The sequence below is a fragment of the Somniosus microcephalus genome, chromosome 6 (genome assembly GCF_052327205.1).
Source record: "Somniosus microcephalus isolate GS21.2 chromosome 6, FLI_Smic_1.0, whole genome shotgun sequence".
NCBI classification, from domain to species: domain Eukaryota; kingdom Metazoa; phylum Chordata; class Chondrichthyes; order Squaliformes; family Somniosidae; genus Somniosus; species Somniosus microcephalus.
Window position 1 is genome coordinate 219,100,591 of NC_140992.1, and position 23,055 is coordinate 219,123,645.

General features: G+C 42.2%; 1 protein-coding gene across 9 annotated transcripts in view; it reads right to left on the minus strand.

The window, feature by feature from the left end:
• Window positions 1-23,055, minus strand: part of chd9 (chromodomain helicase DNA binding protein 9) — a 278,889-nt gene that overhangs the window by 208,569 nt on the left and 47,265 nt on the right. For 4 of the 9 annotated variants that reach the window (XM_085991437.1, XM_085991434.1, XM_085991435.1 and 1 more), the window contains exons 1-2: window positions 6,888-7,313; window positions 3,153-4,891 (exon numbers count right to left, since the gene is read on the minus strand). The exons of 1 other annotated variant lie outside the window; for it this stretch is intronic. In XM_085991437.1, the coding sequence (XP_085847563.1) occupies window positions 3,153-4,715 (1,563 nt within the window). In that variant the 5' untranslated portion in view covers window positions 4,716-4,891; window positions 6,888-7,313. Of the gene's footprint in view, window positions 1-3,152; window positions 4,892-6,887; window positions 7,314-10,211; window positions 10,662-23,055 lie in introns of those variants that run through there. 4 more of the 9 variants (XM_085991433.1, XM_085991432.1, XM_085991431.1 and 1 more) reach the window with 3 other exon arrangements.

Here is a 23,055-nt window from a genome sequence, read left to right on the forward strand (position 1 = left end):
ACTGTACATCCATATGGCTGCCACATGATGCGCCAGGTTGACACCACCCCACAACACCACCATAAAGCATCCCTACAATGACCAAGCCATTCCTTTCACAATCACCACCATTGCGGGGGGTACCGTTATGTCTCGCCATTCACTGCAACTCACTAAGTCACTTCCAAAGGTGCACACAAATCTGTCCAAGAACGCAAAGTGTTGAAAATAAAGGTTTCAATGTTTGACACCACATTAACAGAAACTTTACATGAACATTGCATAAAACACCCAAGTGGCTACCCTTGTGTGTTGTTAGTTGGTGTGATTGCACTAGGTTGAGGGCGAGTGTGAGGGGTTGCTAGTGTTAATGTAGATAGAGAGGGATGGGTGGAGGTGCAAGGTAAGTTAGGGTGAGAAGAATGTGCAGGAGTAGGGTAGGGAAGGCAGAGTGATGGGGATGTTATGAGAGGCACAGCAGGATGAGGTTGAGCGTGGCTTTGTACTAATGTTTCGCGATCTACTGAGATCATTGAAAAGTTTGCGCCAGTGCACCCAGGTCCTCCTGACCACATCCCTCCTCTGCAATGTGCAACCAGGCTGTGTTGATCTCCTGGGGAGGTCTCTTCTGCCCATGGGAAGGGAAGAGGACCTCCCTGTGTGCTATGACTCCCTTCTTAAGTATATGGAGGGAGTCATGGGAGAGCCTTGGTGCAGCCTCGCGCCTCTGTGCAGTGCTTGTCAGTGTTTGCAGCACTTCAATGCTGTAGAACACTGACAGCACAACTGTCAAATGAAAGTTAGCATGGCTGATGATGCATCGTCAAATAACGTCAGCAGACCCGCTTCTTCTAATTGGCCGGGAAACACGCTGGGCGGGCTTAACAAGCCCCATCAAAGTAAATTCATTCTCGAGTGGGCTGGAGCCAGCAGCGGAGCAGAGACCTGTCACTAACGTCGCCTGCCACGGACCCGCCGAGGTTCATAAAATCGCGGCCTGAGACCTAACAAGAGTAATGTGGATCTAATTCTTACAAATGTTCAGGGTATACACATTTCATTGACAGGTTAGATAATAAAAGTGGTGTTATCTTGCAGCTTTAAGTTGCAAATGTTATGTAACTTTATGGAAAAATTATATTCAAGATCTAAACTAGAGCTCTGTCAGTCACTTAGTTCAAGTTTTAAAAATTTGAACTTGGTTCACAAACAATATTACAAATCACCAATCTGCTGGCGAGAAAATGGCACAAAAGCAAGTAACAAAGGCTGCATCATGCCACAAAAACAGAGGCAATACTACTAGTCAATTACAATTAAGACCCAACAGCTAAGTAAAACTTGATACTTCTTCAAAGCAACATCGGCTGCAAGTGCATCACGCCATCTTGCTGGGTACAGCTCCACCAATGCAACCGTTGGTTATGCACATACAATTTGCTAAGTATCAGAAGTACTCGTGTTTGAACTTTGATGTAAATGAACCCTAGAAAACAGCGGCTAAATTTCAAATTTATCATAATTCAACCAGTATGACAACAGACATTCATCTTCCAGTCTAGTGAGTTGCAGGATTGGTTATTTAATATTCCAGGTATTCAATACCTTAATTAAACAATTCATAGAATCATAGAAATTTATGGCACAGAAGGAGGCCATTCAGCCTATCGTGTCCATGCCGGCCGAAAACGCACTATCCAGCCTAATCCCACTTTCCAGCTCTTGGTCCGTAGCCTTGTAGGTTATGGCAAGTGCATATTCAAGTACTTTTTAAATGTTATGGGGGTTTCTGCCTCTGCCAACCTTTCAGGCAATGCGTTCCAGACTCCCACCACCCTCTGGGTGAAAAAGAGTTCTCAACTCCCCTCTAATCCTTCTATCAATTATTTAAATGGTTATTGGCCTTGCTGTTAAGGGAAATAGGTCCTTCCTATCTACTCTATCTAGGCCCCTCGTAATTTTATACACCTGAGTTAGGTCTTCCCTCAAAATTCTGCAAAGTAAGCCACCAGCAAGCTGAATTTCCATTTCCTTAAAGTTTTGCATTAACTATATCACAACTGTAGTGCACTACCCCTCATTAACTTAGTCAGACACCCTGATCCAAAACTGCACGTCATGAAACAAAGAGCTCCACTAATTTCTGAACTTGAGCGTAATCCAGAGATTGTAATGCAACTGTTAAAACTCCTCCCACTTATTTGTTATTTTATATATCTACTTAACTATATGGGCCAGATTTTGCTGAAAAAAATAAACGGCGCGTAAACGACGCGCACGTTATTAATGAGCAAATCATCCAGCGACTTGTAGCAAGGAAGAGATACCCAGTGCGTTGCAAAGCGCCACAAGTTGCTGGTCGATTTGCGTTGCTCCTCCGTTAGCTTCTTGTCCTTAACCTCCCTGTGAGTTTCATGATGTTTCTGCATTTGCACATTAATTGTCTATTAATTACTAGACTTAACCTTTTGTGGCGAGTTTAAGAGTATAAGTACCCTTTTAACGAGGTGATAATTGTTAATGACTGCTAATCAACCTCTCTTGCCCAGAAAGTGAACAAAGTGTGGAGTCTCATTCCTTCAGGTTGTGAGTTGTTGTTGGAGATTTTTTTAAATGCCAAATTTTAAATTTTTACATTTTTTCCCCCCCCCTTACATTTCCTTTCTCTTTAACTCACTTAATCCAATTTTACTTTCTCTCTATTTCTTTTTCTGTACCTAATTTGACATTGAATTCACCCACTCTAATTCACCCTCCTTCTCTGTCCATTTCTCAATCCATTAATGTCATTGGTTAAGGAGATACACTGTTTGTCCCGTTGTTCACTAAGGTCCCAGATGTCCTGTTGCCCATGCCGCGCCGTTATCAGCTCATACATCCAGCAACTTTGTGGACAAAAGATTTTAGAACCTAAACGTGCACAAACAAATATAAATAACAGGGTACGCCGGGAGATGCCCCACTCCATCAAAATCTGGGCCATTTTTTTTTTTTTTTTAAATGCTCTTAGAAATGTTCTTTTGTTACAGCTATAACTTTAGCACACAGCTAAAAAAGCACCTCAAAATGAAGAACAGCACGTGGCTCAAATTCAAGCATTCAGAAATGCATTGCTAAATGATCATACTATCAGAGTTGACAGGACATGATCTCTCAAGAATTTAAGTACAAACCTGCCGTTGCAAGGTCAACTGTATAGACCCCTTCATCTGCCGATGCTGGCTAGTTATCGATGGCTGCCAATGTTGAGAGAGTGTGTGACTGGCGGTAGCTGGTTCTTGATGCATTTGTTGGCAGATAACCATCTCCTGCTGCATGTTTGGATGCTGCCGTTGCTGCAACTGTCGTGCAGCCATTGGTCTTGAAACAGGGGGTGAATCCCTCTGGCCAAGACTTGAACTGCCAAAAGTGGCCAACAGCTGCTCCTGAAAAACATCTTCTGTATTCATCCTGGTTAATGGATGTGTCCGAGACTGTGGAAGTGGATTTCCCTGAAGAGATGAAAAGCCAGTTGGTTTCCTTTGAGCTGATGTATTAGAAATTCTCACCTGAGAAGCCGGGCTGGTTGTTATTGGCACACCAGTTTGAACAGAGGACATACTTGAAGGACTGAAGTTTCCCTGAGTGTTTACAGAATGCATAGGCTGAAGAACCTTTTGTTTAGCAGGGCTGTTGGGATTGAGCATATGTTGCACTGTTGCCTGGTTGGTCCCTGTCGGCACTGTAAATGCATCACCCCCAGGGAAGCAAGTCATGGCCTGGGTCACCTGATGAGTAGAAAGGATTGTAGATGATGTCAAATTGTTGCCATTAGCTAGGTTGTTACTAGGATAGGAATACTGAGGAGTAAACTGGCTTGAATTATTGATAGAACAAGGAGTCATGTCTCGAGATGAGCTTGAAAAGTTCACGCTCTGATGTACACCAGTGTGATTGGCACTACTAGTGAATCTAATAGGGTGTACTGGATTCATAGGCAGAGCTGTAGTTGGTTGGTTAAACTGTTGCACTGAAGCAGGATGCTGTTGAGTGGATGAAGTTACAGTTGTAGTTGGTTGGCCCATGTGAGTCATACGAGATGAAGCTGATCCATGGACACCCATGAATTGATTGCCTTGATTTAGAGCTTTCTGTCCTGTAGTGAAATGGTTCATATTCTGTTGAGGTTGCACTGATGCAGGTTGTTGCTGCTGCTGCGGGCTGGACTGATGCAGAGCAAATTCATGATGCGTTAAAAAAGGGGTCATCTGCTGGATGGACTGTGAATGTCCTTGCAAGGTATGGAATGGTGATCCATTTTGATTTGAAATAGGGCTTTGGTGACCCCACATTGGACTTCCATCCACAAATGACTGACCACTACTATCATTATGGCCAGAAGGAAACAACCCATTTGTCTGATTTTGCTGATGATCTGGTGAACAATGAAACTGGGAATGTGGGGACAGTACACCGGTCTCAGTACCGCTGCCCACCAAGTTAAACGGCTGGTTCACTTGATGAAGTTTCAGTGAATCAAATGTCTGTAACTGCTCAAAGTTCATTTTTTCTGGTGTCTGTGTCTCTGGTACATGGTGCAATGGCTCAACCTGCAAAGGTTCAAAATCTGCACTTAGGTTTAGTTCATCAACCAACGAAACTGGTCCTGCTTGCGAAAAGCTGTCATCCGTCAAGCCTTCCAATCCTCCACCAAACAAATTGGCATCATCCAAAAAATCCATGATGGGATCAGTCATCTTGATGCATCTACTGCTCGACAGTAATCAACAGTTTGCTCCAAGTGAGCTTACTTCAGCTGTACTGCAGTGGGCAGTTAAACTTCTTAAACCGTTCAACAACTAATTCACTGCATGTCACTTTCTATCCACTTAATTCATGCAGACACTTCTGTCATGCAGCAGCTAGAAAGTCCCTTAAAAATAAAGAAAAGATCAATTAAATAGTGCACTTAATAATCTGTTTTATCTTTATAATAATGCATGACCTCATTAGCATCAACCCAACAAGCAATATCTATCAGAGTATAAACATTTTTCATCTGCTTCAGTTATGTGCAACTACAAATCAGTGTAGGCTGTCGGCCTCATTCACAGTCACATCGACATTGAACAACTCTGTAGGGAAAGCAATAAAAGTAATTCTGATTCCTGGTCTATATGAAGTTAGTTTATCACAGCTATTGGTGGAGAAAAAGACTTATATTTATATAGTGCCTTTCACAACCACTGGACGTCTCAAAGCACTTTACAGCCAATGAAGTACTTTTTGGAGCGCAATCAATGTTGTAATGTGGGAAACGCGGCAGCCAATTTGTGCACAGCAAGCTCCCACAAACAGCAATGTGATAATGACCAGATAATCTGTTTTTGTTATGTTGGTTGAGGGATAAATATTGGCCAGGGCAACAGGGATAACTCCCCTGCTCTTCTTCGAAATTGTGCCAGAGGATCTTTTATGTCCACCCGAGAGCAGACAAGGCCTCGGTTTAGCGTCTCATCCGAAAGACAGCATCTCCGACAGTGCAGCACTCCCTCAGCACTGCACTGGAATGTCAGCCTAGCTTTATGCGTTCAAGTCCCTGGAGTGAGACTTGAACCCACAACCTTCTGACTCAGAGGCGAGTGTGCTACCCACTGAGCCACAGCTGACACATCACACAAAAGCATCATACAAGGCCTCAGCACCTTGAGTTAAGGGAGCAGGAGAAGAGGAGGAATAAATAAATAGTCAAGACGCCCCTTTCTGACATTATCTAGTAGCTTCTTTAGGAAGTGTACATTGGATGAGGACATAATGAAGCTCAGCACCGCCATGATTAAATAATGTGCCAACATTGACTGACCAGGTTCCTAAATGAATAATTGTGACTTGAGTGAGCCTTCCAGAAGTTGTACCCCAGTAGAAGTCACTACCTTCACGAGAAGAAAGGTGATGGGTAAAAATTGGATGGACAGAGATTATGTAGATTACTAACCAAAAGTGTAGTCGTACTTTCCTTTCAGCACACTGTGTGCACGTGTTTGTTTGTGGGGGGAGGGGTGGTGAAAGGACGGACATTTCAATATACCTGCTCCTATATTAAGGTCTAGGACTGTACCTGTTTCAGCTCACACGTGACTTTTCCATTTCTAGACAGGACAAAATCTACACTACAGCTTCGCTTCCCACCCCACTGCCTGACAGCGAGAGGAGACAGTGAGAGGAGACAGCGAGAGAGAGAGAGAGAGAGAGAGACAGAGACAGACAGACTTACATTTATAGTGCGCCTTTCATGCCCACTGAACGTCTCAAAGCGCTTTACAGCCAATGAAGTACTTTTGAATTGCAGTCACTGTTGTAATGTGGGAAACGCGGCAGCCAATTTGCGCACAGCAAGGTCCCACAAACAGCAATGTGATAATGACCAGATCATCTGTTTTTTGTTATGTTGGTTGAGGGATAAATATAACGAGGATAACTCCCCTGCTCTTCTTCGAAATAGTGCCATGGGATCTTTTACGTCCGCCTGAGAGATCAGACGGGGCCTCGGTTTAACGTCTCATCCGAAAGACAGCACCTCCGACAGTGCAGCACTCCCTCAGCACTGCATTGGAGTGTCAGCCTAGCTTTATGTGCTCGAGTCCATGGAGCGGGACTTGAACCCACAACCTTCTGACTCAGAGGTGAGTGTGCTACCAACTGAGCCACAGCTGACATTAGTAGAGGTAGATTACTTACTTATCTACCTGCTATGTTCTGCATTGTGAGAAATATATGCACACACCTTGGCGTATGGCCATACATTTAATATACACATGGAAATGTCTTCAGGACATTGCAGAAAGACTGTGCCAGATGTGTTCTCCAACTATCACATTGTATAAAGCTTCATTTCCTTGACCTGAATCTAATTTATCACCGATACTAACCTGCAGTGGAAGATGGGTGAGATTGCTGTGTGTGAATGATGCACATCATTTGTAGAATAAAGATAACCTGACCAGGTAGGTAATGTCTTCCTTAAACGAAAACAGAAATGGTGGGAATGCACAGCAGATCTATCACAATCAGTAAAGAGAAGGGACAGATTAACACTCTGGGCATGAACCCTTAGTTCTGAAAGGCACCACACTCTAACATTAATCTATTTTTCTTTAGATACTGGCAGACCTGCCGTGTACTTCCAGCATTTTCGTTTTTTATTTCTGATTTCCAGCATTTCTAATTTTTCTCTTTTTATTCCTAATGCATCTTTTCTTTGCTCTGCATTCTCCGCATACCATAGCACATCAAGGTAGTGGGAGATCTGCCAAATGTACTGAGCATGGCAGTCAAATCTACAACCATACTTCTTAAATATATGTGAAGATCGTTCCTTGCGACAGCCTTGCATGCATTACTAAATGAAAATGACAGCGATACCCCGGAAGTAGCCTTGGAATATGCCACCAGACTTCTTCCTGTGAAATGGTAGCATTGTAAGTTGCACTCCATCACCTACTTGGCTATCCATTGCTTCAATATAAATTTCCCGAGGGCTTGCACCACAGGAAACAAATAATTGTCAAGACGGTCCAAGTTGCTCTGTGCGAGACATGTAATGATTAAGGCGTCCAAGAGTATCTACATACTGGGTGGCAAGGGCTGGGGGGGGGGGCGAAAAGAGGTAGAGAAATAAAAAAAAAGTGTAACCAATATAACTATATGACTTGTGTGCGCCAGTGAATAAAATAGACAACTTCTTGGCTCATCTAAAACTATGAAGCAGCCTCTGAAAATAAAAACGCCACACAAGTCCTGAGGATCACCATGTTTCAATGTCAATTCAAATATAGCCGATGACCAACTCTCTGAACCAAAACTAACATAGAAAAATGCAGTTTTCCATGTGAGAAAAACTCACACTCAGAGATTTGAACAGCTCTTTTAGCTTCTTGGAGTGCTGTCAATAGATAAAGCCCACTACTCCTACCATAGGCAGCACTCAGTAATATAAACAACCTAATCTCCATATTTTTGGGAGTCCAGCATTCTGGCTCAATGAATGTGCTGAGCATCCATGGCCTTGAGCCTGATCCACTTGAACCGAAATCGCTTCAGCTGCACCTGATGTAATAGCACATCTTTCATGAGTAGTTAGATTTGCACTGATAAATTTAGCAGCTATGTGTGTCTCAGGATTTGTGTCAAAACGTAACATATTGTCATGCTGTATGTATACAAATGCACAGAACCAGCTCAGTGTCTAAAACAACAGCACATCCCCTCCAGAGAGCCAAGGAATAAACAGAAAGCAAAATTTGTTATTTATAATTTTTATGGGCTGCTTTATTTTGGCGATATTTTTCCCAGGCACCATCATACATACTTACCAGATTGCATCTCAATAAAGGGAAGAGAGGCCAAGGCCCTCCTGAAGCAGCACAAGACATCCATACATGATATCACAATGATGCCCAGATGCACACAGGCACTGGAAGGGATCTACTTGTCATAGCAGCCTATAAACAATGATGATTGTCTGAACAATATAAATAGGTACGATCAAATGCATGGAGGTTGCTTTTCTGAAACTAGATTAAAAACAAATTGTAATTTTAATCCATTTAATTTGTGATGATCTAAATTAAGGCCCAAATTGGGAATAACTGAGGCCCAACTTGTATAATTTCCAATAGTTTAAATAAAACCTGCCAATGAGCCATGGAAGACTAAATAATCCCAACCTGAACTCAAATAGAAATGAACTTTTACACCAATGTCAAACTGATGCTGAAGATACTCCAGATTATGCAGGACATCACATTTACTGTGATAGGAATAGCTGACTGCAAGATTCTTTTCCACTTTTTGCTATAAGCTCCATTCATGGACGTGCTCCATGAACTAATCAAGGTATCTACCACCAGGAATAGGAGATTCTGAAATAAGAAACATAATCCTTCAATATGCAGGCTCTCTAACGGAATGTCTCCTGAATTCAGATGTAATATTTGTTGCATAACTGTGAAAGGTAACCCTCTGCTGATTTCCATGATGTCTAAGAACAATGGTTTGCAAGGCAAAAAACGAAGAGGATTTACAAATGGCTCTCTCCTCAAATCAGAAACACAGGAGGTTTTGTTTGTGCAGAGAGCTTTGGTACAAGAAGAGAAAAGTGAATATCTGGCAAGTCATTAGTACAAGGTCTGTGGGAGTCTGAATCCATGGGAGTCTGTGAATGTCAGAGAGGAAGCAACCCACAATGAAATGGTGCAAGTAGAGGAACTAGTGCACAAGTCGAAGTCCATTTCAGATATTTTCTTGGTTAATTATTTGAGTAGCTGTTTCTCAAGGGATCTCTGCACTTTGAGGAAGTACACTGCAGTTTACCTTGCGTTGACTACATTGGAGTTATTTCAATGGCACTCTCTCTCGGGCAGCGCCAGGACCTTTGAGCTGAGGGATCTCCATCTGAAGGAAATCCCATGTTATTCGATCGATGGGTTACCTCCTTGAGGGATCCGACTTAATCTGCCCTTGATATAGATAAACTTCAGTGTCGGCAGTTGATACTAGTGCCAACTCCACTTCATCTGATGCACAAAAGTGCCCAGCATTGACCAAACTGTTCATGTTCAGTTGCGCAACTGAATTTTCTCAGGCTTACTGTGTTTGTCTGTCTATTATACATAATGTGGTAAACACATTACAGCTATCTTTTATGGATACATTTCATGAGCTGAAGGCAAATTTGGCAAGCTGCAGTCTCAATCAGGCAACAACCACTGTTAACGCAACAATCATGGAAAGCAGTGACTGTCAACAGGCTACTATATTTAGCACAAGTTTAATGGCTTTGGTGGATATTTCTAACCCAACTATAGATGCATTATGTTTGTTTTTAATGCAGGTAATGTATTGCAAGGGTCATTGCTGAAGGGCACGGCACATGACCACAATCCAGTTGAAGCTCAATCTCTCTTTGCTCAGTATAAAATTGCAATTTGTACCTTAGCCTCCTGTATGCCAATACTAGTTTTTTCACGCTGCATTATTGGTTCTCTATAAAGTTGGCTAGGGAGCTAGTGTTAAAATGTGATCTGAAGAGCATAGCTGTTTCCTTTCTATGCTTCTCCTGAAATGGACAACCTAGTATGATACTTCAAGAGTTTGATCCCCTGATGCCGATACCCTAGGCCACAGATACCTGTAAAAGAAAGCAGAGAAACCTGGACAAGCCAAATTAATTAACTGGACACTATGGATTTTACCTGTCATGTAGAGAGGCTGAAGACTTTGTTCCAAACTTTCGTAACTAGAGGCCTAAAGCAAGGAGCAAAGAAGCTTCAGCTGGTGAAGAACAAGCTGCCTTTATATAACACGAGAGAAGGCGGCCAAATTAGGCCTGCCTATCTGCAACATCACAATGGCATTTACCCGTGTACACTCAGCTCAGTTCCCCCAGAACTTACAACAATGAATAAGAATATTTGCAGAATGCAAAATGAAGAAAAATAATAAATTGACAACCATTGGCAACGAATTTCCCCCCAGAAAATAAACGCGCGTCTCTGTAACATATAGACAATTTACACAAGTATTACATGCACACCGCATATAAATAACACTAGCATTTCCTCCTTTGGTTTCACTTTTTCCTCAATCCTGTTCAACAGCTAAGTAAGATGTCAGTAAACAAGGTATAGAGAGGAAAATTTCACTCAAAAGAACCATGATGCTTCTACAGTACCACATGCGTTTCAATCTAACCATCATTTGAATGAACAAAACAACTAGTCAGATTGCCAATTCAGATTTCTCACCCCATCTTGACTCTTCAAAACTAACAGTAACTTATAACTTGCATATATGACTTGGTACTAACTTTTTTCAAAATTTGGGTCCTAATTTATATTGCTGTAAATATAACAGTAATGTGCAAATCAGCCAGCAATTTGTTGCGAGGAAGAGATACCTCGTGAATTGCGAATCACAAGTTGCTGGCCGGTTTGCGCCGCTCCGCAGTTAGCTTCAGTGTAAACGGCATCTTGCCTTCAACCTCCCTGTGATTTTCATGAAGTTGCGGCATTTGCACATTAATTGCCCGTTAATTACTAGACTTAACTTTGTGAGTTTAACAGTGTAAGTACCCTTTTAATGACATGATCATTGTTAATGTCTCCCAGTCAATCTCTCTTGCCCAGAAAGTGAACAATTAAAAGTGTGGAGTCTCATTCCATCAGATAGAGAATTGTTGTTGGAGGTTTTATTTTTTAAAAAGTCAGATTTTAAAATTTGGAAAAAAAAATCTTACTTTTCCTTTCTGTCTCTATTTTCTTTCTTAATCCAATCTTTCTTTCCTTCTCTATTTCGCTTTCCGTATCTGATTTGACATTGAATTCACCCACTCGAATTCACCCTCCTTAATCCTTCGTGTTTATTTCTGAATCCTTAAATCTCATCTGTTAAGGAGATACACTAATTTATCCTATTGTTCACCAAGGTCCCAGATGCTTGTTGCCCTCGCTGCGCCGTTATCAGCTCACACTCTAGCAACTTTGTGGACAACATTTTTTGAGGTGAAGGGTGTAGAAACAAGTCTAACTAATGGGGCACGCCATGAGATGCCCCACTCCAGCAAATTCTGAGTCAATATAGTTGTTTTAAAAAAAATTCTCCACTATACCATGGGATCACACATTCATTAATGGAACAGATTTCAGGTGGAGCAGGTTTAAGGCAGTATGAATCACCACAGAAGTTACTGAGAGTTCAAGCAAACTGCATGCCGGTTTACAGCTAAATGCAAACAAGAGTGTTTGGATAATGTGTGGCTACAGGTTAAAGGTAGTTTTTGAATTTAATTTGGTGTAGAGATCACAAAGTCACTTTTATACTGCCACTGTTTGAGTTTGGATTCTGGGAGACTGGCGTCTGTGAGCAAGCTCCTGGAATTTAAACTACTAATACCAGCTCCCTTATCCCAGCAGCAGACCTATATTCACACAAAAAAAACAGCCCACGTTTCACATGTCAGAATTGGAACAGTTCCATTGTACTCACGTAAGCAGCTTCTCTGCTGCTATGTAGAAAAAGCTTAAGATATCAGAAAATATGGTCAGTTGTATGCTTCCTAATGAAGAGACACGTTGGGTGAATCAGTTTCAAGAGAAAACTTGCTAATGGAGAACATTTATTGTTATTACCAACTAATGGAAATTTCTTCCTGGGTTAAGACAAAAGGTCATTTGTTTTTCTTTATTCCTGCTCAGGGTGTGGGTGTCGCTGGCAAGGTCAGCATTTGTTGCCAATCCCTAGCCGCCCTAAACAACCGAGTGGCTTGCTGGCCATTTAGAGGGCAGTTCAGAGTCAACCACACTGGTGTAGGACTGCAGTCACATAGGCAGGACCAGGTAAGGATGGCAGTTTTCCTTCACAAAGACATTAGTGGACCATTTGGGTTTTTAGTGGCAATCTGACAGCTTCAATGTCACTTTTTTTTTTTTTTTTTTTATTGCCTTGAGCAATGAATTTGATTCTCAATTATTTCAAATTCACCTGTAACTGTTACATGCATTTTTGCAACCCTTGCCATATTTGCGGCATTTTGTTAGTTTGGCTACTGTAGTTACAGCTAGAATTCTGGCAGTTACAGCAAATACCACACACAACCCCACAGATGAGGGGGGGGGGGCAGAAACTGGAGGACAATTCATTCTGGACAGCTCGGAGACATGTGCTAGATCAAGAGCAGTACCAGCAGATAAGAATGGAGACTGTCAATCTTTCTAAAAGCAGACAACAGATAATAAACCTTCATAATAAAAATCAGGCAATGATCTGGTTGGAGGCCGGGCCGGTGGGGGGGGGGGGGCGCTGTCAAGGGAAGAAATCAATTCCTGGTGGTCTAATTTATGGATGTGTCCTCCGTTGTTCTCAGTCAGTTGTACAGAAATGGTGTAAGCAATGGCAGAGTTTCTGTCCATTTATCGATATCTATATGGCGGTTTTGTGGGGCATGCAATTTATTGATTATGTCATTGGTAATTCAATGGGCTAGTCATCCAATTCCTAGTAGTGAAGCAGATGTCTAGTCTCCCATGAAGTGGGAGGCTGTGGAGTGGAGAGGACTCAATATACAAGCTGAAATTGCAGAAGAGATATTAGAATGATGAATTTCCCTCAACATCTTGTTGAAACAGAAATCTTTCCATTTCTTTTCTGAATCAATCAAATCAACATCTTCCAAAATTGTAGTAAACAGAGCGCCTTTGGAATGGAGGGGCCTGTGGCATCTCAATGGCAAACTTAGTAAAGCAGGTCTTTCCCAGTTCTTATCAATTTGCCTGTAACTTTACTTTTACGGTTGACCCTTCTTTGAACTGCCCATATTTCTCAACATCATCAACTGAAATAAATCCTCAGAACAATCCCAATGGGATGTAGGCTGAAAGACCAGGGCTATCTCCTACTTAAGAACAGAAATATTCTTTTGCCTGTGGAGAATGAGTGGGGCTGTCAAGAGTCTATGTCAAACACCATTGTATTGGTGATATTTTAGCAGTGAACCCTAAATTCCATTGAGCCGAATGTTCTCATTTCTATAATTAAGGTAACCACAAGTACCAGTCATTAGAAAACACCGGCCACCCTTGAAGATTGGGGGGTTTGGGGGGGGGGGGGAAGGGGGAGGAGAGGGTTGACAGAATTTTCTGCATTTAGCAGCCTGCCACACATATCCTTCCAGCTGCGATATTAATTGGATTCTGCACTATAAAAAATGTGATGCTCCAACTACTGATTGTAAACCACTGGCATTTTTGTCCCTGACACTTAGGAGCAGTCTATAAATTATGTGCTGCGATTGTGAGTAGTCGGAAAAACTGTTCAGTGTGCAGAGGATGGGAAGAGAAAGGGGGAGGTTTACAGGGCATATATGTAGGTATCATCCAAACAGATGTTTAGCTTATTTGTTTTACTAAATTCTAATTAAAAGTTGTATTTTTTAATTTTTTTGGTAGGTCAAGGGAGGAGGGAAGGTCACATGTCTATATAGTTTATGTAAGGATTGGGAGGGGAGGGGAAAGGCAATGAATGGGAGCTATCAAAAATAATTGTAATTTTAAGCACATATGCTTTGTGGACAACAAAAAAGTGAGATACAATAATACTAATATTTCAGTTTATTAATTTTATATGCCAATGCAGATCAAGCCTCTGTAAATCGTGCATTTGAAAAACAGTGTAATGATATTTTATTAAAATGAGATACGGTAGCCTAGTGGTTGTGGTACTGGACAAGCAACCATGACAGAAATATTCTTTTGCCTGTGGAGAATGACTAATCTAATTGAGTTTTTTGATGAAGTAACAGGGAGGATTGATGAAGGGAATGCAATGGATGTTGTCTACATGGATTTTAGGAAGGCGTTTGACAAAGTACCACATAGAAGGCTGGTTAACACAATTGAGGCTCATGGAATAGGTGGGTCAGTGGCAGCTTGGATAAGGAATTGGCTTAAGGACAGAAAACAGCGAGTTGTGGTAAATGGCTGTTTTTCAGACTGGAGGATGGTAGACAGTGGTGTTCTCCAAGGGTCGTCCGGATTACAAAGAGTTATACTTACTAAGGTACGAAAGCCCCGTGGCGCTGGTACAGAGTGAGTGAGTGAGTGGGCAGACAAGTGGCAGATGGAATTTAATACAGAGAAGTGTGATGTGATGCATTTTGACAGAAGTAACAGGGAGAGGCAATATACACTTAATGGCGCAGTTTTAAAGCATGTGCAGGGACAGAGGGACCTGGGAGTTAATGTGCATAGGTCCCTGAAGGTGGCAGGACATATTGAGAGTGGTTAGCAAAGCAGATGGGATCTTGGGTTTCATAAATAGGAGGTACGGAGTACAAAAGTAGAGAAGTTATGCTGAACCTTTATAAAGCGCTCGTTAGGCCACAACTGGAGTATTGCGTCCAGTTCTGGTCACCACACTTAAGGGAGGATGTGAAGGCCCTTGAGAGGGTGCAGAGGAGATTTACCAGAATAGTTCCAGGGATCTTAGCTACAAGAACAGGTTGAAGAAGGTGGATTTGTTTTCATTAGAGCAAAGGAGGTTGAGGGGTGATTTGATAGAGGTGTACAAAAGTATGACGGTTTGGATAGACTAGACGGGGAAAGGCTGTTCCCACTAGTTGATGGTACAAGGACTAGGGGACACAGATTTAAGGTTTTGGGCAAGAGATATAGGGGGGAATGTGAGGGGAAACTTTTTTACGCAGCGAGTAGTGATGACCTGGAATTCGCTGCTGACGGAAGTGGTGGAAGCGGAGACACTCAATGTTTTCAAGAGGAGACTGGATAGGTACTTGAGGGAAATAAACTTGCAGGACTGGGGGGTAGAGCGGGGGAAATTGGATTGACTGGATTGCTCTAGAGCCGGCACAGACTCAATGGGCTAAATGGCCTCCTTCTGTGCCATTATGGCTCATGTACATAGATCCCTGAAGGCAGCAGAACAGGTGGATAAGGTGGTTAAAAAGGCATATGGGATACTTATATTCTATGCCTCGGCTAATGAAGGCAAGAGCAGGGAGGTTATGATGGAGCTGTACAAAACGCTGGTTAGGTCACAGCTGGAATACAGTGTGCAGTTCTGGTCGCCACACTATAGGAAGGATGTGATTGCTTTGGAGAGGGTGCAGAGGAGATTCACCAGGATGTTACCTGGGCTGGAGCGCTTCAGCTATGAAGGAAGACTGGACAGACTGGGGTTGTTTTCCTTGGAGCAGAGAAGGCTGAGGGGGGGACCTGATTGAGGTGTACAAAATTATGAGGGGCATAGATAGGGTAGATAGAAAGGAACTTTTTCCCCTTAGTAGAGGGGTCAATAACAAGGGGGCATAGATTCAAGGTAAAGGGCAGGAGGTTTAGAGGGGATTTGAGGAAGAACTTTTTCACCCAGAAGGTGGTTGGAATCTGGAACTCACTGCCTGAAAGGGTGGTAGAGGCAGGAACCCTCAACATTCAAGAAGCATTTGGATGAGCACTTGAAATGCCATAGCATACAAGGCTATGGACCAAATGCTGGAAAATGGGACTAGACTAGACAGGGCCTGATGGCACGATGGGCCTCTTTCTGTGCTGTATAACTCTATGACTTCAAATCACACCATGACAAGTTATGAAATTGAATTCAATAAATCTAGTAATTTGTCCCACATTGGTTGATTGGTAATGCCCTCAGGGTGGAAGGAAATGTTGGAAGACATACAGGAGACAGAGAGAAGAGCGGCATCTAAGGATTAACAATAAATAATGGTTTGCCGGTGTCACCCACATCCCAAGAACATATTTTGTGTTAAGAAAAAGAAAAAGTTAAAAGTGGAAACTTCCCCTTCAAGAATAACCATTTTTTTTGGGGTGAGGGGGTTGGCGGGAAGAGTTGACACCATCAGTATATGTCAATTCAAAGATCAATTTTATTCTGCGTATTTCAACTACATATTTTAACAAAAAACTGCTCTAATCAAATTACCAGCAGATATCATATGCAACTCAGTGAATATGGAAGAGATGGCTGCTGCCCTAGCTTTTTTTATATAAAAACATAACAATGAAGAACAGCATATAAACATGACATCAACTATCCTCATATGAACCGAATGAACAATCTTATTCCTAATCACCTGTGAACTGTTCAAATCAGTAGGGTTGAATCCACTTTACTTCACTAATTACCAAACAAGCCAGTCAATAGGATGTGCTCTCATGCACATTTTTAACCGGCAAAACCCTGGATTTGTTTTTTCTGTCAGCTACTCCAGTATTCTATGAGAAAAATAAAAGTAACCCAATATTATGCTGGTCCTGATAATTCAATTTTCTTAATTCAAGTCCTTTCTTGTACTATCAAATAATGTAAAATATAAGTAGACTATATCGCCATATGTTGGTTACTTTCACAGTCCTTGAATTTGAACCAGGAAATTAAAGCAATACTTGCCACGTGGGATATTGTCCAGTGGTGTATAGGATTTTAAACTCCAGCAATATCAGCCGTAACATGAACAGAATACAGTATTGGCTCAACTAGCAGTGACCAATATGCTAACACAACAACCATGGGTTTGTGAATTGCAGATCTTTTATTGTGAAATAGAAATGCATTGTCAATGATAAAATACCCTGATATATTTCTACATACCATAGCCTTCAAGCCACTCTCAAGTTCACACTAATTTCACAAACACTGGTCTTACAATCTCTTTCCTTGGCATTAAACTAATTAGTGGGGGGGAGGTTTCAAGAGAGCGAAAAATAAAAATGTCAGCGGGGAAGACAATAGAGCAAAGTAGCAGTGGGGAAATTAAAAACCAGAGCGTGTCAGGAAGGGACAGAATATATAAAGATAAAGGTAAAGTAGTAAAGGGGGTAAAAGCAGGAATAAATTGTCACAAAACATATTTAAAAGTTCTTTATCTGAATGCACGCAGCATTCGTAACAAAATAGACGAGTTGACGGTACAAATAACTACACATGGGTATGATCTGGTGGCCATTACAGAAACATGGCTGCGAGGTGACCATGACTGGGAACTAAACATCCAGGGGTATTTGACTATTAGGAAGGACAGACAGGAAGGAAAGGGAGGTGCGTTGGCTGTGTTAATAAAGGATTGAACCACTGCAATAGTGAGAAATTATATTGGGTCAAAGGATCAGGATAGTGAAACAGTTTGGGTGGAGATAAGGAATAATAAGGGGAAAAAGTCACTAGTGGGCGTAGTCTATAGGCCTCCTAACAGTTGCAACTCTATTGGTCGGAGTATAAACCAGGAAATAGTTGGGGCTTGTAATAAGGGAACAGCTATAATCATGGGAGATTTTAACTTTCAGATTGACTGGACAAATCAAATTGGGCAGGGCAGCCTTGAGGAAGAGTTCATAGAGTGCATTAGGGACAGGTTCCTTGAGCAGTATGTTACTGAACCAACCAGGGGGCAGGCAGTCTTAGATCTGGTCCTGTGTAATGAGACGGGATTAATAAAAAATGTCCTAATAAAGGATCCCCTTGGAATGAGTGACCATAACATGGTTGAATTCCAAATTCAGTTGGAGTGAGAGAGAGTTGGATCTCAAACCAGCGTACTAAGCTTAAATAAAGGAGACTATGAAGGTATGAGAGCAGTTGACTAAAGTGGACTGGGAAAATAGATTAAGGTGTAAGACGGTACATGAGCAGTGGTGTACATTCAAGGAGATATTTCACAACTTTCAAGAAAAATATATTCCACTGAGGAAAAAGGGGCGTAAAAGAAAAGACAGCCATCCATGGCTAAGTAAAGTAATAAAGGACAGTATCCGACTGAAAACAAGGGCATATAAAGTAGCCAAATCTAGCGGGAGGATAGAAGATTGGGAAGCATTTAAAAGCCAGCAAAGAATAACTAAAAGATTAATTAAGAAAGGGAAGATAGATTATGAAAGTAAACTAGCAAAAAATATAAAAACAGATAGCAAGAGTTTCTACAGTTATATAAAAAGAAAGAGGGTGACTAAAGTGAATGTTGGTCCCTTAGAGGACGAGACCGGGAAATTAGTAGTGAGGAACATGGAGATAGCAAAGACGCTGAACAAATATTTTGTATCAGTCTTTACAGTAGAGGACACTAAAAATATCCCAACACTGGACAAACAGGGGGCTATGGGGGGGGGGGGGGGGGGGGGGAGGAGCTAAACACGATTAAAATCACTAAGGAGATGGTACTCGGCAAGATAATGGGACTAAAGGCGGATAAATCCCCTGGACCTGATGGCTTACATCCTAGGGTCTTGAGAGAAGTAGCGGTAGGGATTGCGGATGCATTGGTGGTCATTTTCCAAAACTCCCTGGATTCAGGAAAGGTCCCAGCAGATTGGAAAACTGCTAATGTAACGCCCTTATTTAAAAAGGGAGGTAGACAAAAGGCTGGAAACTATAGACCAGTTAGCCTAACATCTGTGGTTGGTAAAATGTTGGAGTCCATTATTAAGGAAGCAGTAACAGGACATTTGGATAAGCATAATTTAATCGGACAGAGTCAGCATGGTTTTATGAAGGGGAAGTCATGTTTGACAAATTTGCTCGAATTCTTGGAGGACGTAACAAACAGGGTGGATAAAGGGGAACCAGTGGATGTGGTGTATTTGGACTTCCAAAAGGCATTTGACAAGGTGCCACACAAAAGATTACTGCACAAGATAAAAAATCACCGGATTGGGGGTAATATACTGGCATGGGTGGAAGATTGGCTATCTAACAGAAAACAGAGAGTGGGGATAAATGGTTCATTCTCGGGTTGGCAATCAGTAACTAGTGGTGTTCCACAGGGGTCAGTGCTGGGACCCCAACTCTTTACAATCTATATTAACGATTTGGAGGAGGGGACCAAGTGCAACGTATCCAAGTTTGCTGACGATACAAAGATGGGAGGGACAGCAGTGAGTGAGGAGGACATAAAAAACCTGCAAAAGGACATAGACAGGCTAAGTGAGTGGGCAGAAATTTGGCAGATGGAATATTAGTGTTGGAAAGTGTGAGGTTATGCACTTTGGCAGAAAAAAAATCAAAGAGCAAGTTATTATCTAAATGGAAAGAAACTGCAAAGTGCTACAGTACAAAGGGATCTGGGGGTCCTGGTGCATGAAACACAGAAGGTTAGTATGCAGGTACAGCAGGTGATCAGGAAGGCCAATGGAATCTTGGCTTTTATTGCAAGGGGGATGGAGTATAAAAGCAGGGAAGTCTTGCTTCAGTTATACAGGGTACTGGTGAGGCCATACCTGGAATACTGTGTACAGTTTTGGTTTCCATATTTAAGAAAAGTTATACTTGCTCTCGAGGCAGTTCAGAGAAGGTTCACTCAGTTGATTCCAGAGATGAGGGGGTTGACTTATGAGGAAAGGTTGAGTAGGTTGGGCCTCTACTCATTGGAATTCAGCAGAATGAGAGGCGATCTTATCGAAACATAAGATTGTGAGGGGGGCTTGATCGGGTGGATGCGGGGAGGATGTTTCCACTGGATGGGTGAGACTAGAACTAGGGGGCATAATATTAGAATAAGGGGCTGACCTTTCAAAACTGAGATGAGGAGAAACTTCTTCACTCAGAGGGTAGTAAATCTATGGAATTTGCTACCCCAGAGAGCTGTGGAAGCTGCGACATTAAATAAATTTAAAACGGAGATGGACAGTTTCCTAGCTGATGAGGGAATTAGGGGTTACGGGGAGCGGGCAGGGAAGTGGACGTGAGTCTAGGTTCGGATCAGCCATGATCCTATTGAATGGCGGAGCAGGCCCGAGGGGCCGTATGGCCTACTCCTGCTCCTACTTCTTATGTTCTTATAATTATCCCCCTCACTCCACCATCCCAAATCCCAATATGCTTAACTAGTCACGGATTTTATCATAGCATTCCTTCTTTACCATTTATGTGAATTACAAAGACCTTCTAAAGTCAACTCTTGCAGGGCAAGGGCTGAATATGAGAAAAGCACTGGTAACTATGAATGCATGACTCCTAATTTTAAAAACTAGTCACTAGAGAGTCATGCATGCATGGGAGAACACACAATTTACATTAATTAGCAGTTTCAGCACAGGTAAACACCCCAAAGCGTTGCAAAAGAGGGGTTCAGCAGACTACCAGCAGCTTTGAGAAGGCAGTTAAAGATGAGAAAGAGTTGTAGCAAGCCAGAGCGGTTTGAGAAGAGGATTTGAGAGTACAAGGTTATGATGGCTAAAGGCCAATGGTGGAGTGTAGAGAGGGAGGCATGGACACACGAGTGGCAGGTGCAAACTGGGACACAAGATTGAAAAAGAGAAGTGGAGAAAGGCCATGAAGGGATTCATAAATGAGCACAGTATTCTGAAGTCAATGCTCTGGGGACAGGGAGTCAATGGAGGTCGGCATGGACAAAGGCAGTGGGTGAGTTGGAGAAGTCAAGCCTGGAGGTGACAACAACATGGATGAGAGTTTCAGGAATCATCATTATCAGCATTCCTAATTACAAAGCAGCAACAAGCTATTATGCCCAACTACTCAGTGCTCCTGCGTTCGCTGATCTCCATCGACTCCCGGTTAAGCAACAACTCTATTTTAAAATTCTCATCCTTGTTTTTGAATCCCTCCATGGTCTCGCCCCTCCCCATCTCTGTAATCGCCTCGAACCCTCCCAAGATATCTGCGCTCCTCCAATTCTGGCCTCTTGCGCATCCCCGATTTTAATCACTCCACCACTGGTGGCCGTGCCTTCAGCTGCCGAGGCCCTAAGCTATGTAATTCCCTCCCTAAACGTCTCTGCCTCGCCTCCTTTAAGACACTCCTTAAAACCTACCTCTTTAACCAAACTTTTGTCATCTGCTCTAATATCTTGAGACTCGGTGTCCAATTTTGTTCGATAACGCTCCTGTGAAGCACCTTGGGATGTTTTACTATGTTAAAGGCGCTATATAAATGCAATTTGTCGTTGTTGGTTTATCCTCTGCTAGAACAGTCGTCAGAATCCCATGTGCCTGCTTTGTTCCCAATTCCCTTTACATCTCTATTCTTCAACCACCTATCTAAACTTTTCTTAAATGTTGACATGCTCTCTGCTACAATCACTAATTCTGGTAGTGCATTAAAAAACCTCCCAACAAGCTGTGCAATGTTTCTCCGGCTCTCTATCCCAAATGTATTACACTTAATCTTATAACTACATCCCTTTGTTCTAGTTCTCTTAACCACTGACTCTTTTTTGTCCATTCCACCATCTAATCAATATCCCCTTACAACTTGCTTCAGTCCTCAAGAGATTTTTTTACTATGCCTCCGACTTTAGTTATCATCTGTAAAATTGGACAACACTTGCCATTTATCCAAATGATTGAAGTACAGTGAACATAAATAGCCCCAGAACAAAATGCCATGGGACACTGCTAACCCCTCTGAAAAACTATCCTTAATTCCTATGCTGTTTCAAAGACTTGCATTTATGTAGCGCCTTTCACGACCACTGCACTTCGCAAAGCACTTTACAGCCAATGAAGTACTTTTGAAGTGTAGTCACTGTTGTAATGAGGGAAATGCGGCAGCCAATTTGCGCACAGCAAGGTCCCACAAACAGCAATGTGATAATGACCAGATAATCTGTTTTTATGTTGATTGAGGGATAAGTATTTTTTTTGTATTGACCAGGACACCGGGGATAACTCCCCTGTTCTTCTTCGAAATAGTGCCATGGGATCTTTTATGTCTTCGCTCCATTTCCAAATTACTCCTGTTTGTAGCAGTTCATTAAGAGGGTGCAGAAGAGTTGATAAGTTCAGTAAAAAATGATAGTAATTTATTAATCCCAGGAACGACCTTAATTGTGAAACATTTTCAGGTGCTGGGGCTTTTATGACCGCTTCAATTTTTTCAGGTGACTTATGCAACCCTTCCTTATTAATTATGTGGCCACAATATGATATTTGATTCTGGAAAAATTCGCACTTGGGGCGATTTGCTCATAGGCCCCGTTCTCTCAGCCTAGTGAGCACCTGCTCCAAACTGGCAAGGTGCTCGTTGTCGTTTTCTCCTGTTACAAGGATGTCGTCTAGGTAGCATAGAGTCCCCGGAATCTCTTGCAGGACTTGCTCCATAGCTCTTTGCCAGATAGCTGGAGCTGATGCTACTCCGAAAACCAGTCGATTGTACTGGTACAGGCCTTTGTGTGTATTTATCGTGAGATTTTTTTTAGAGGCCTCTTCAACCTCCATCTGTAGATATGCCTGTGCCAAGTCAATTTTGGTGAAACGTTTCCCACCGGATAGTGAGGCAAAAATATCTTCTATCCTTGGAAGAGGATACTGTACCGTGTGAAGGACCGGGTTTACAGTCACCTTGAAGTCTCCACAGATGCGAATTTTTCTCTGTTCTTCAGATTTATCATTATTCAACGTTTTCTTCATGACTGGGACGATGGGTGTTGCCCACTCGCTCCAATCTATTTTGGATAATACGCCTGCCTTTTCCAAATTCTCCAGCTCTGCCTCGACTGCTGGACGAATTGCGTATGGCACCGGTCTTGCCTTAAAAAACATGGGAATTGCCGCA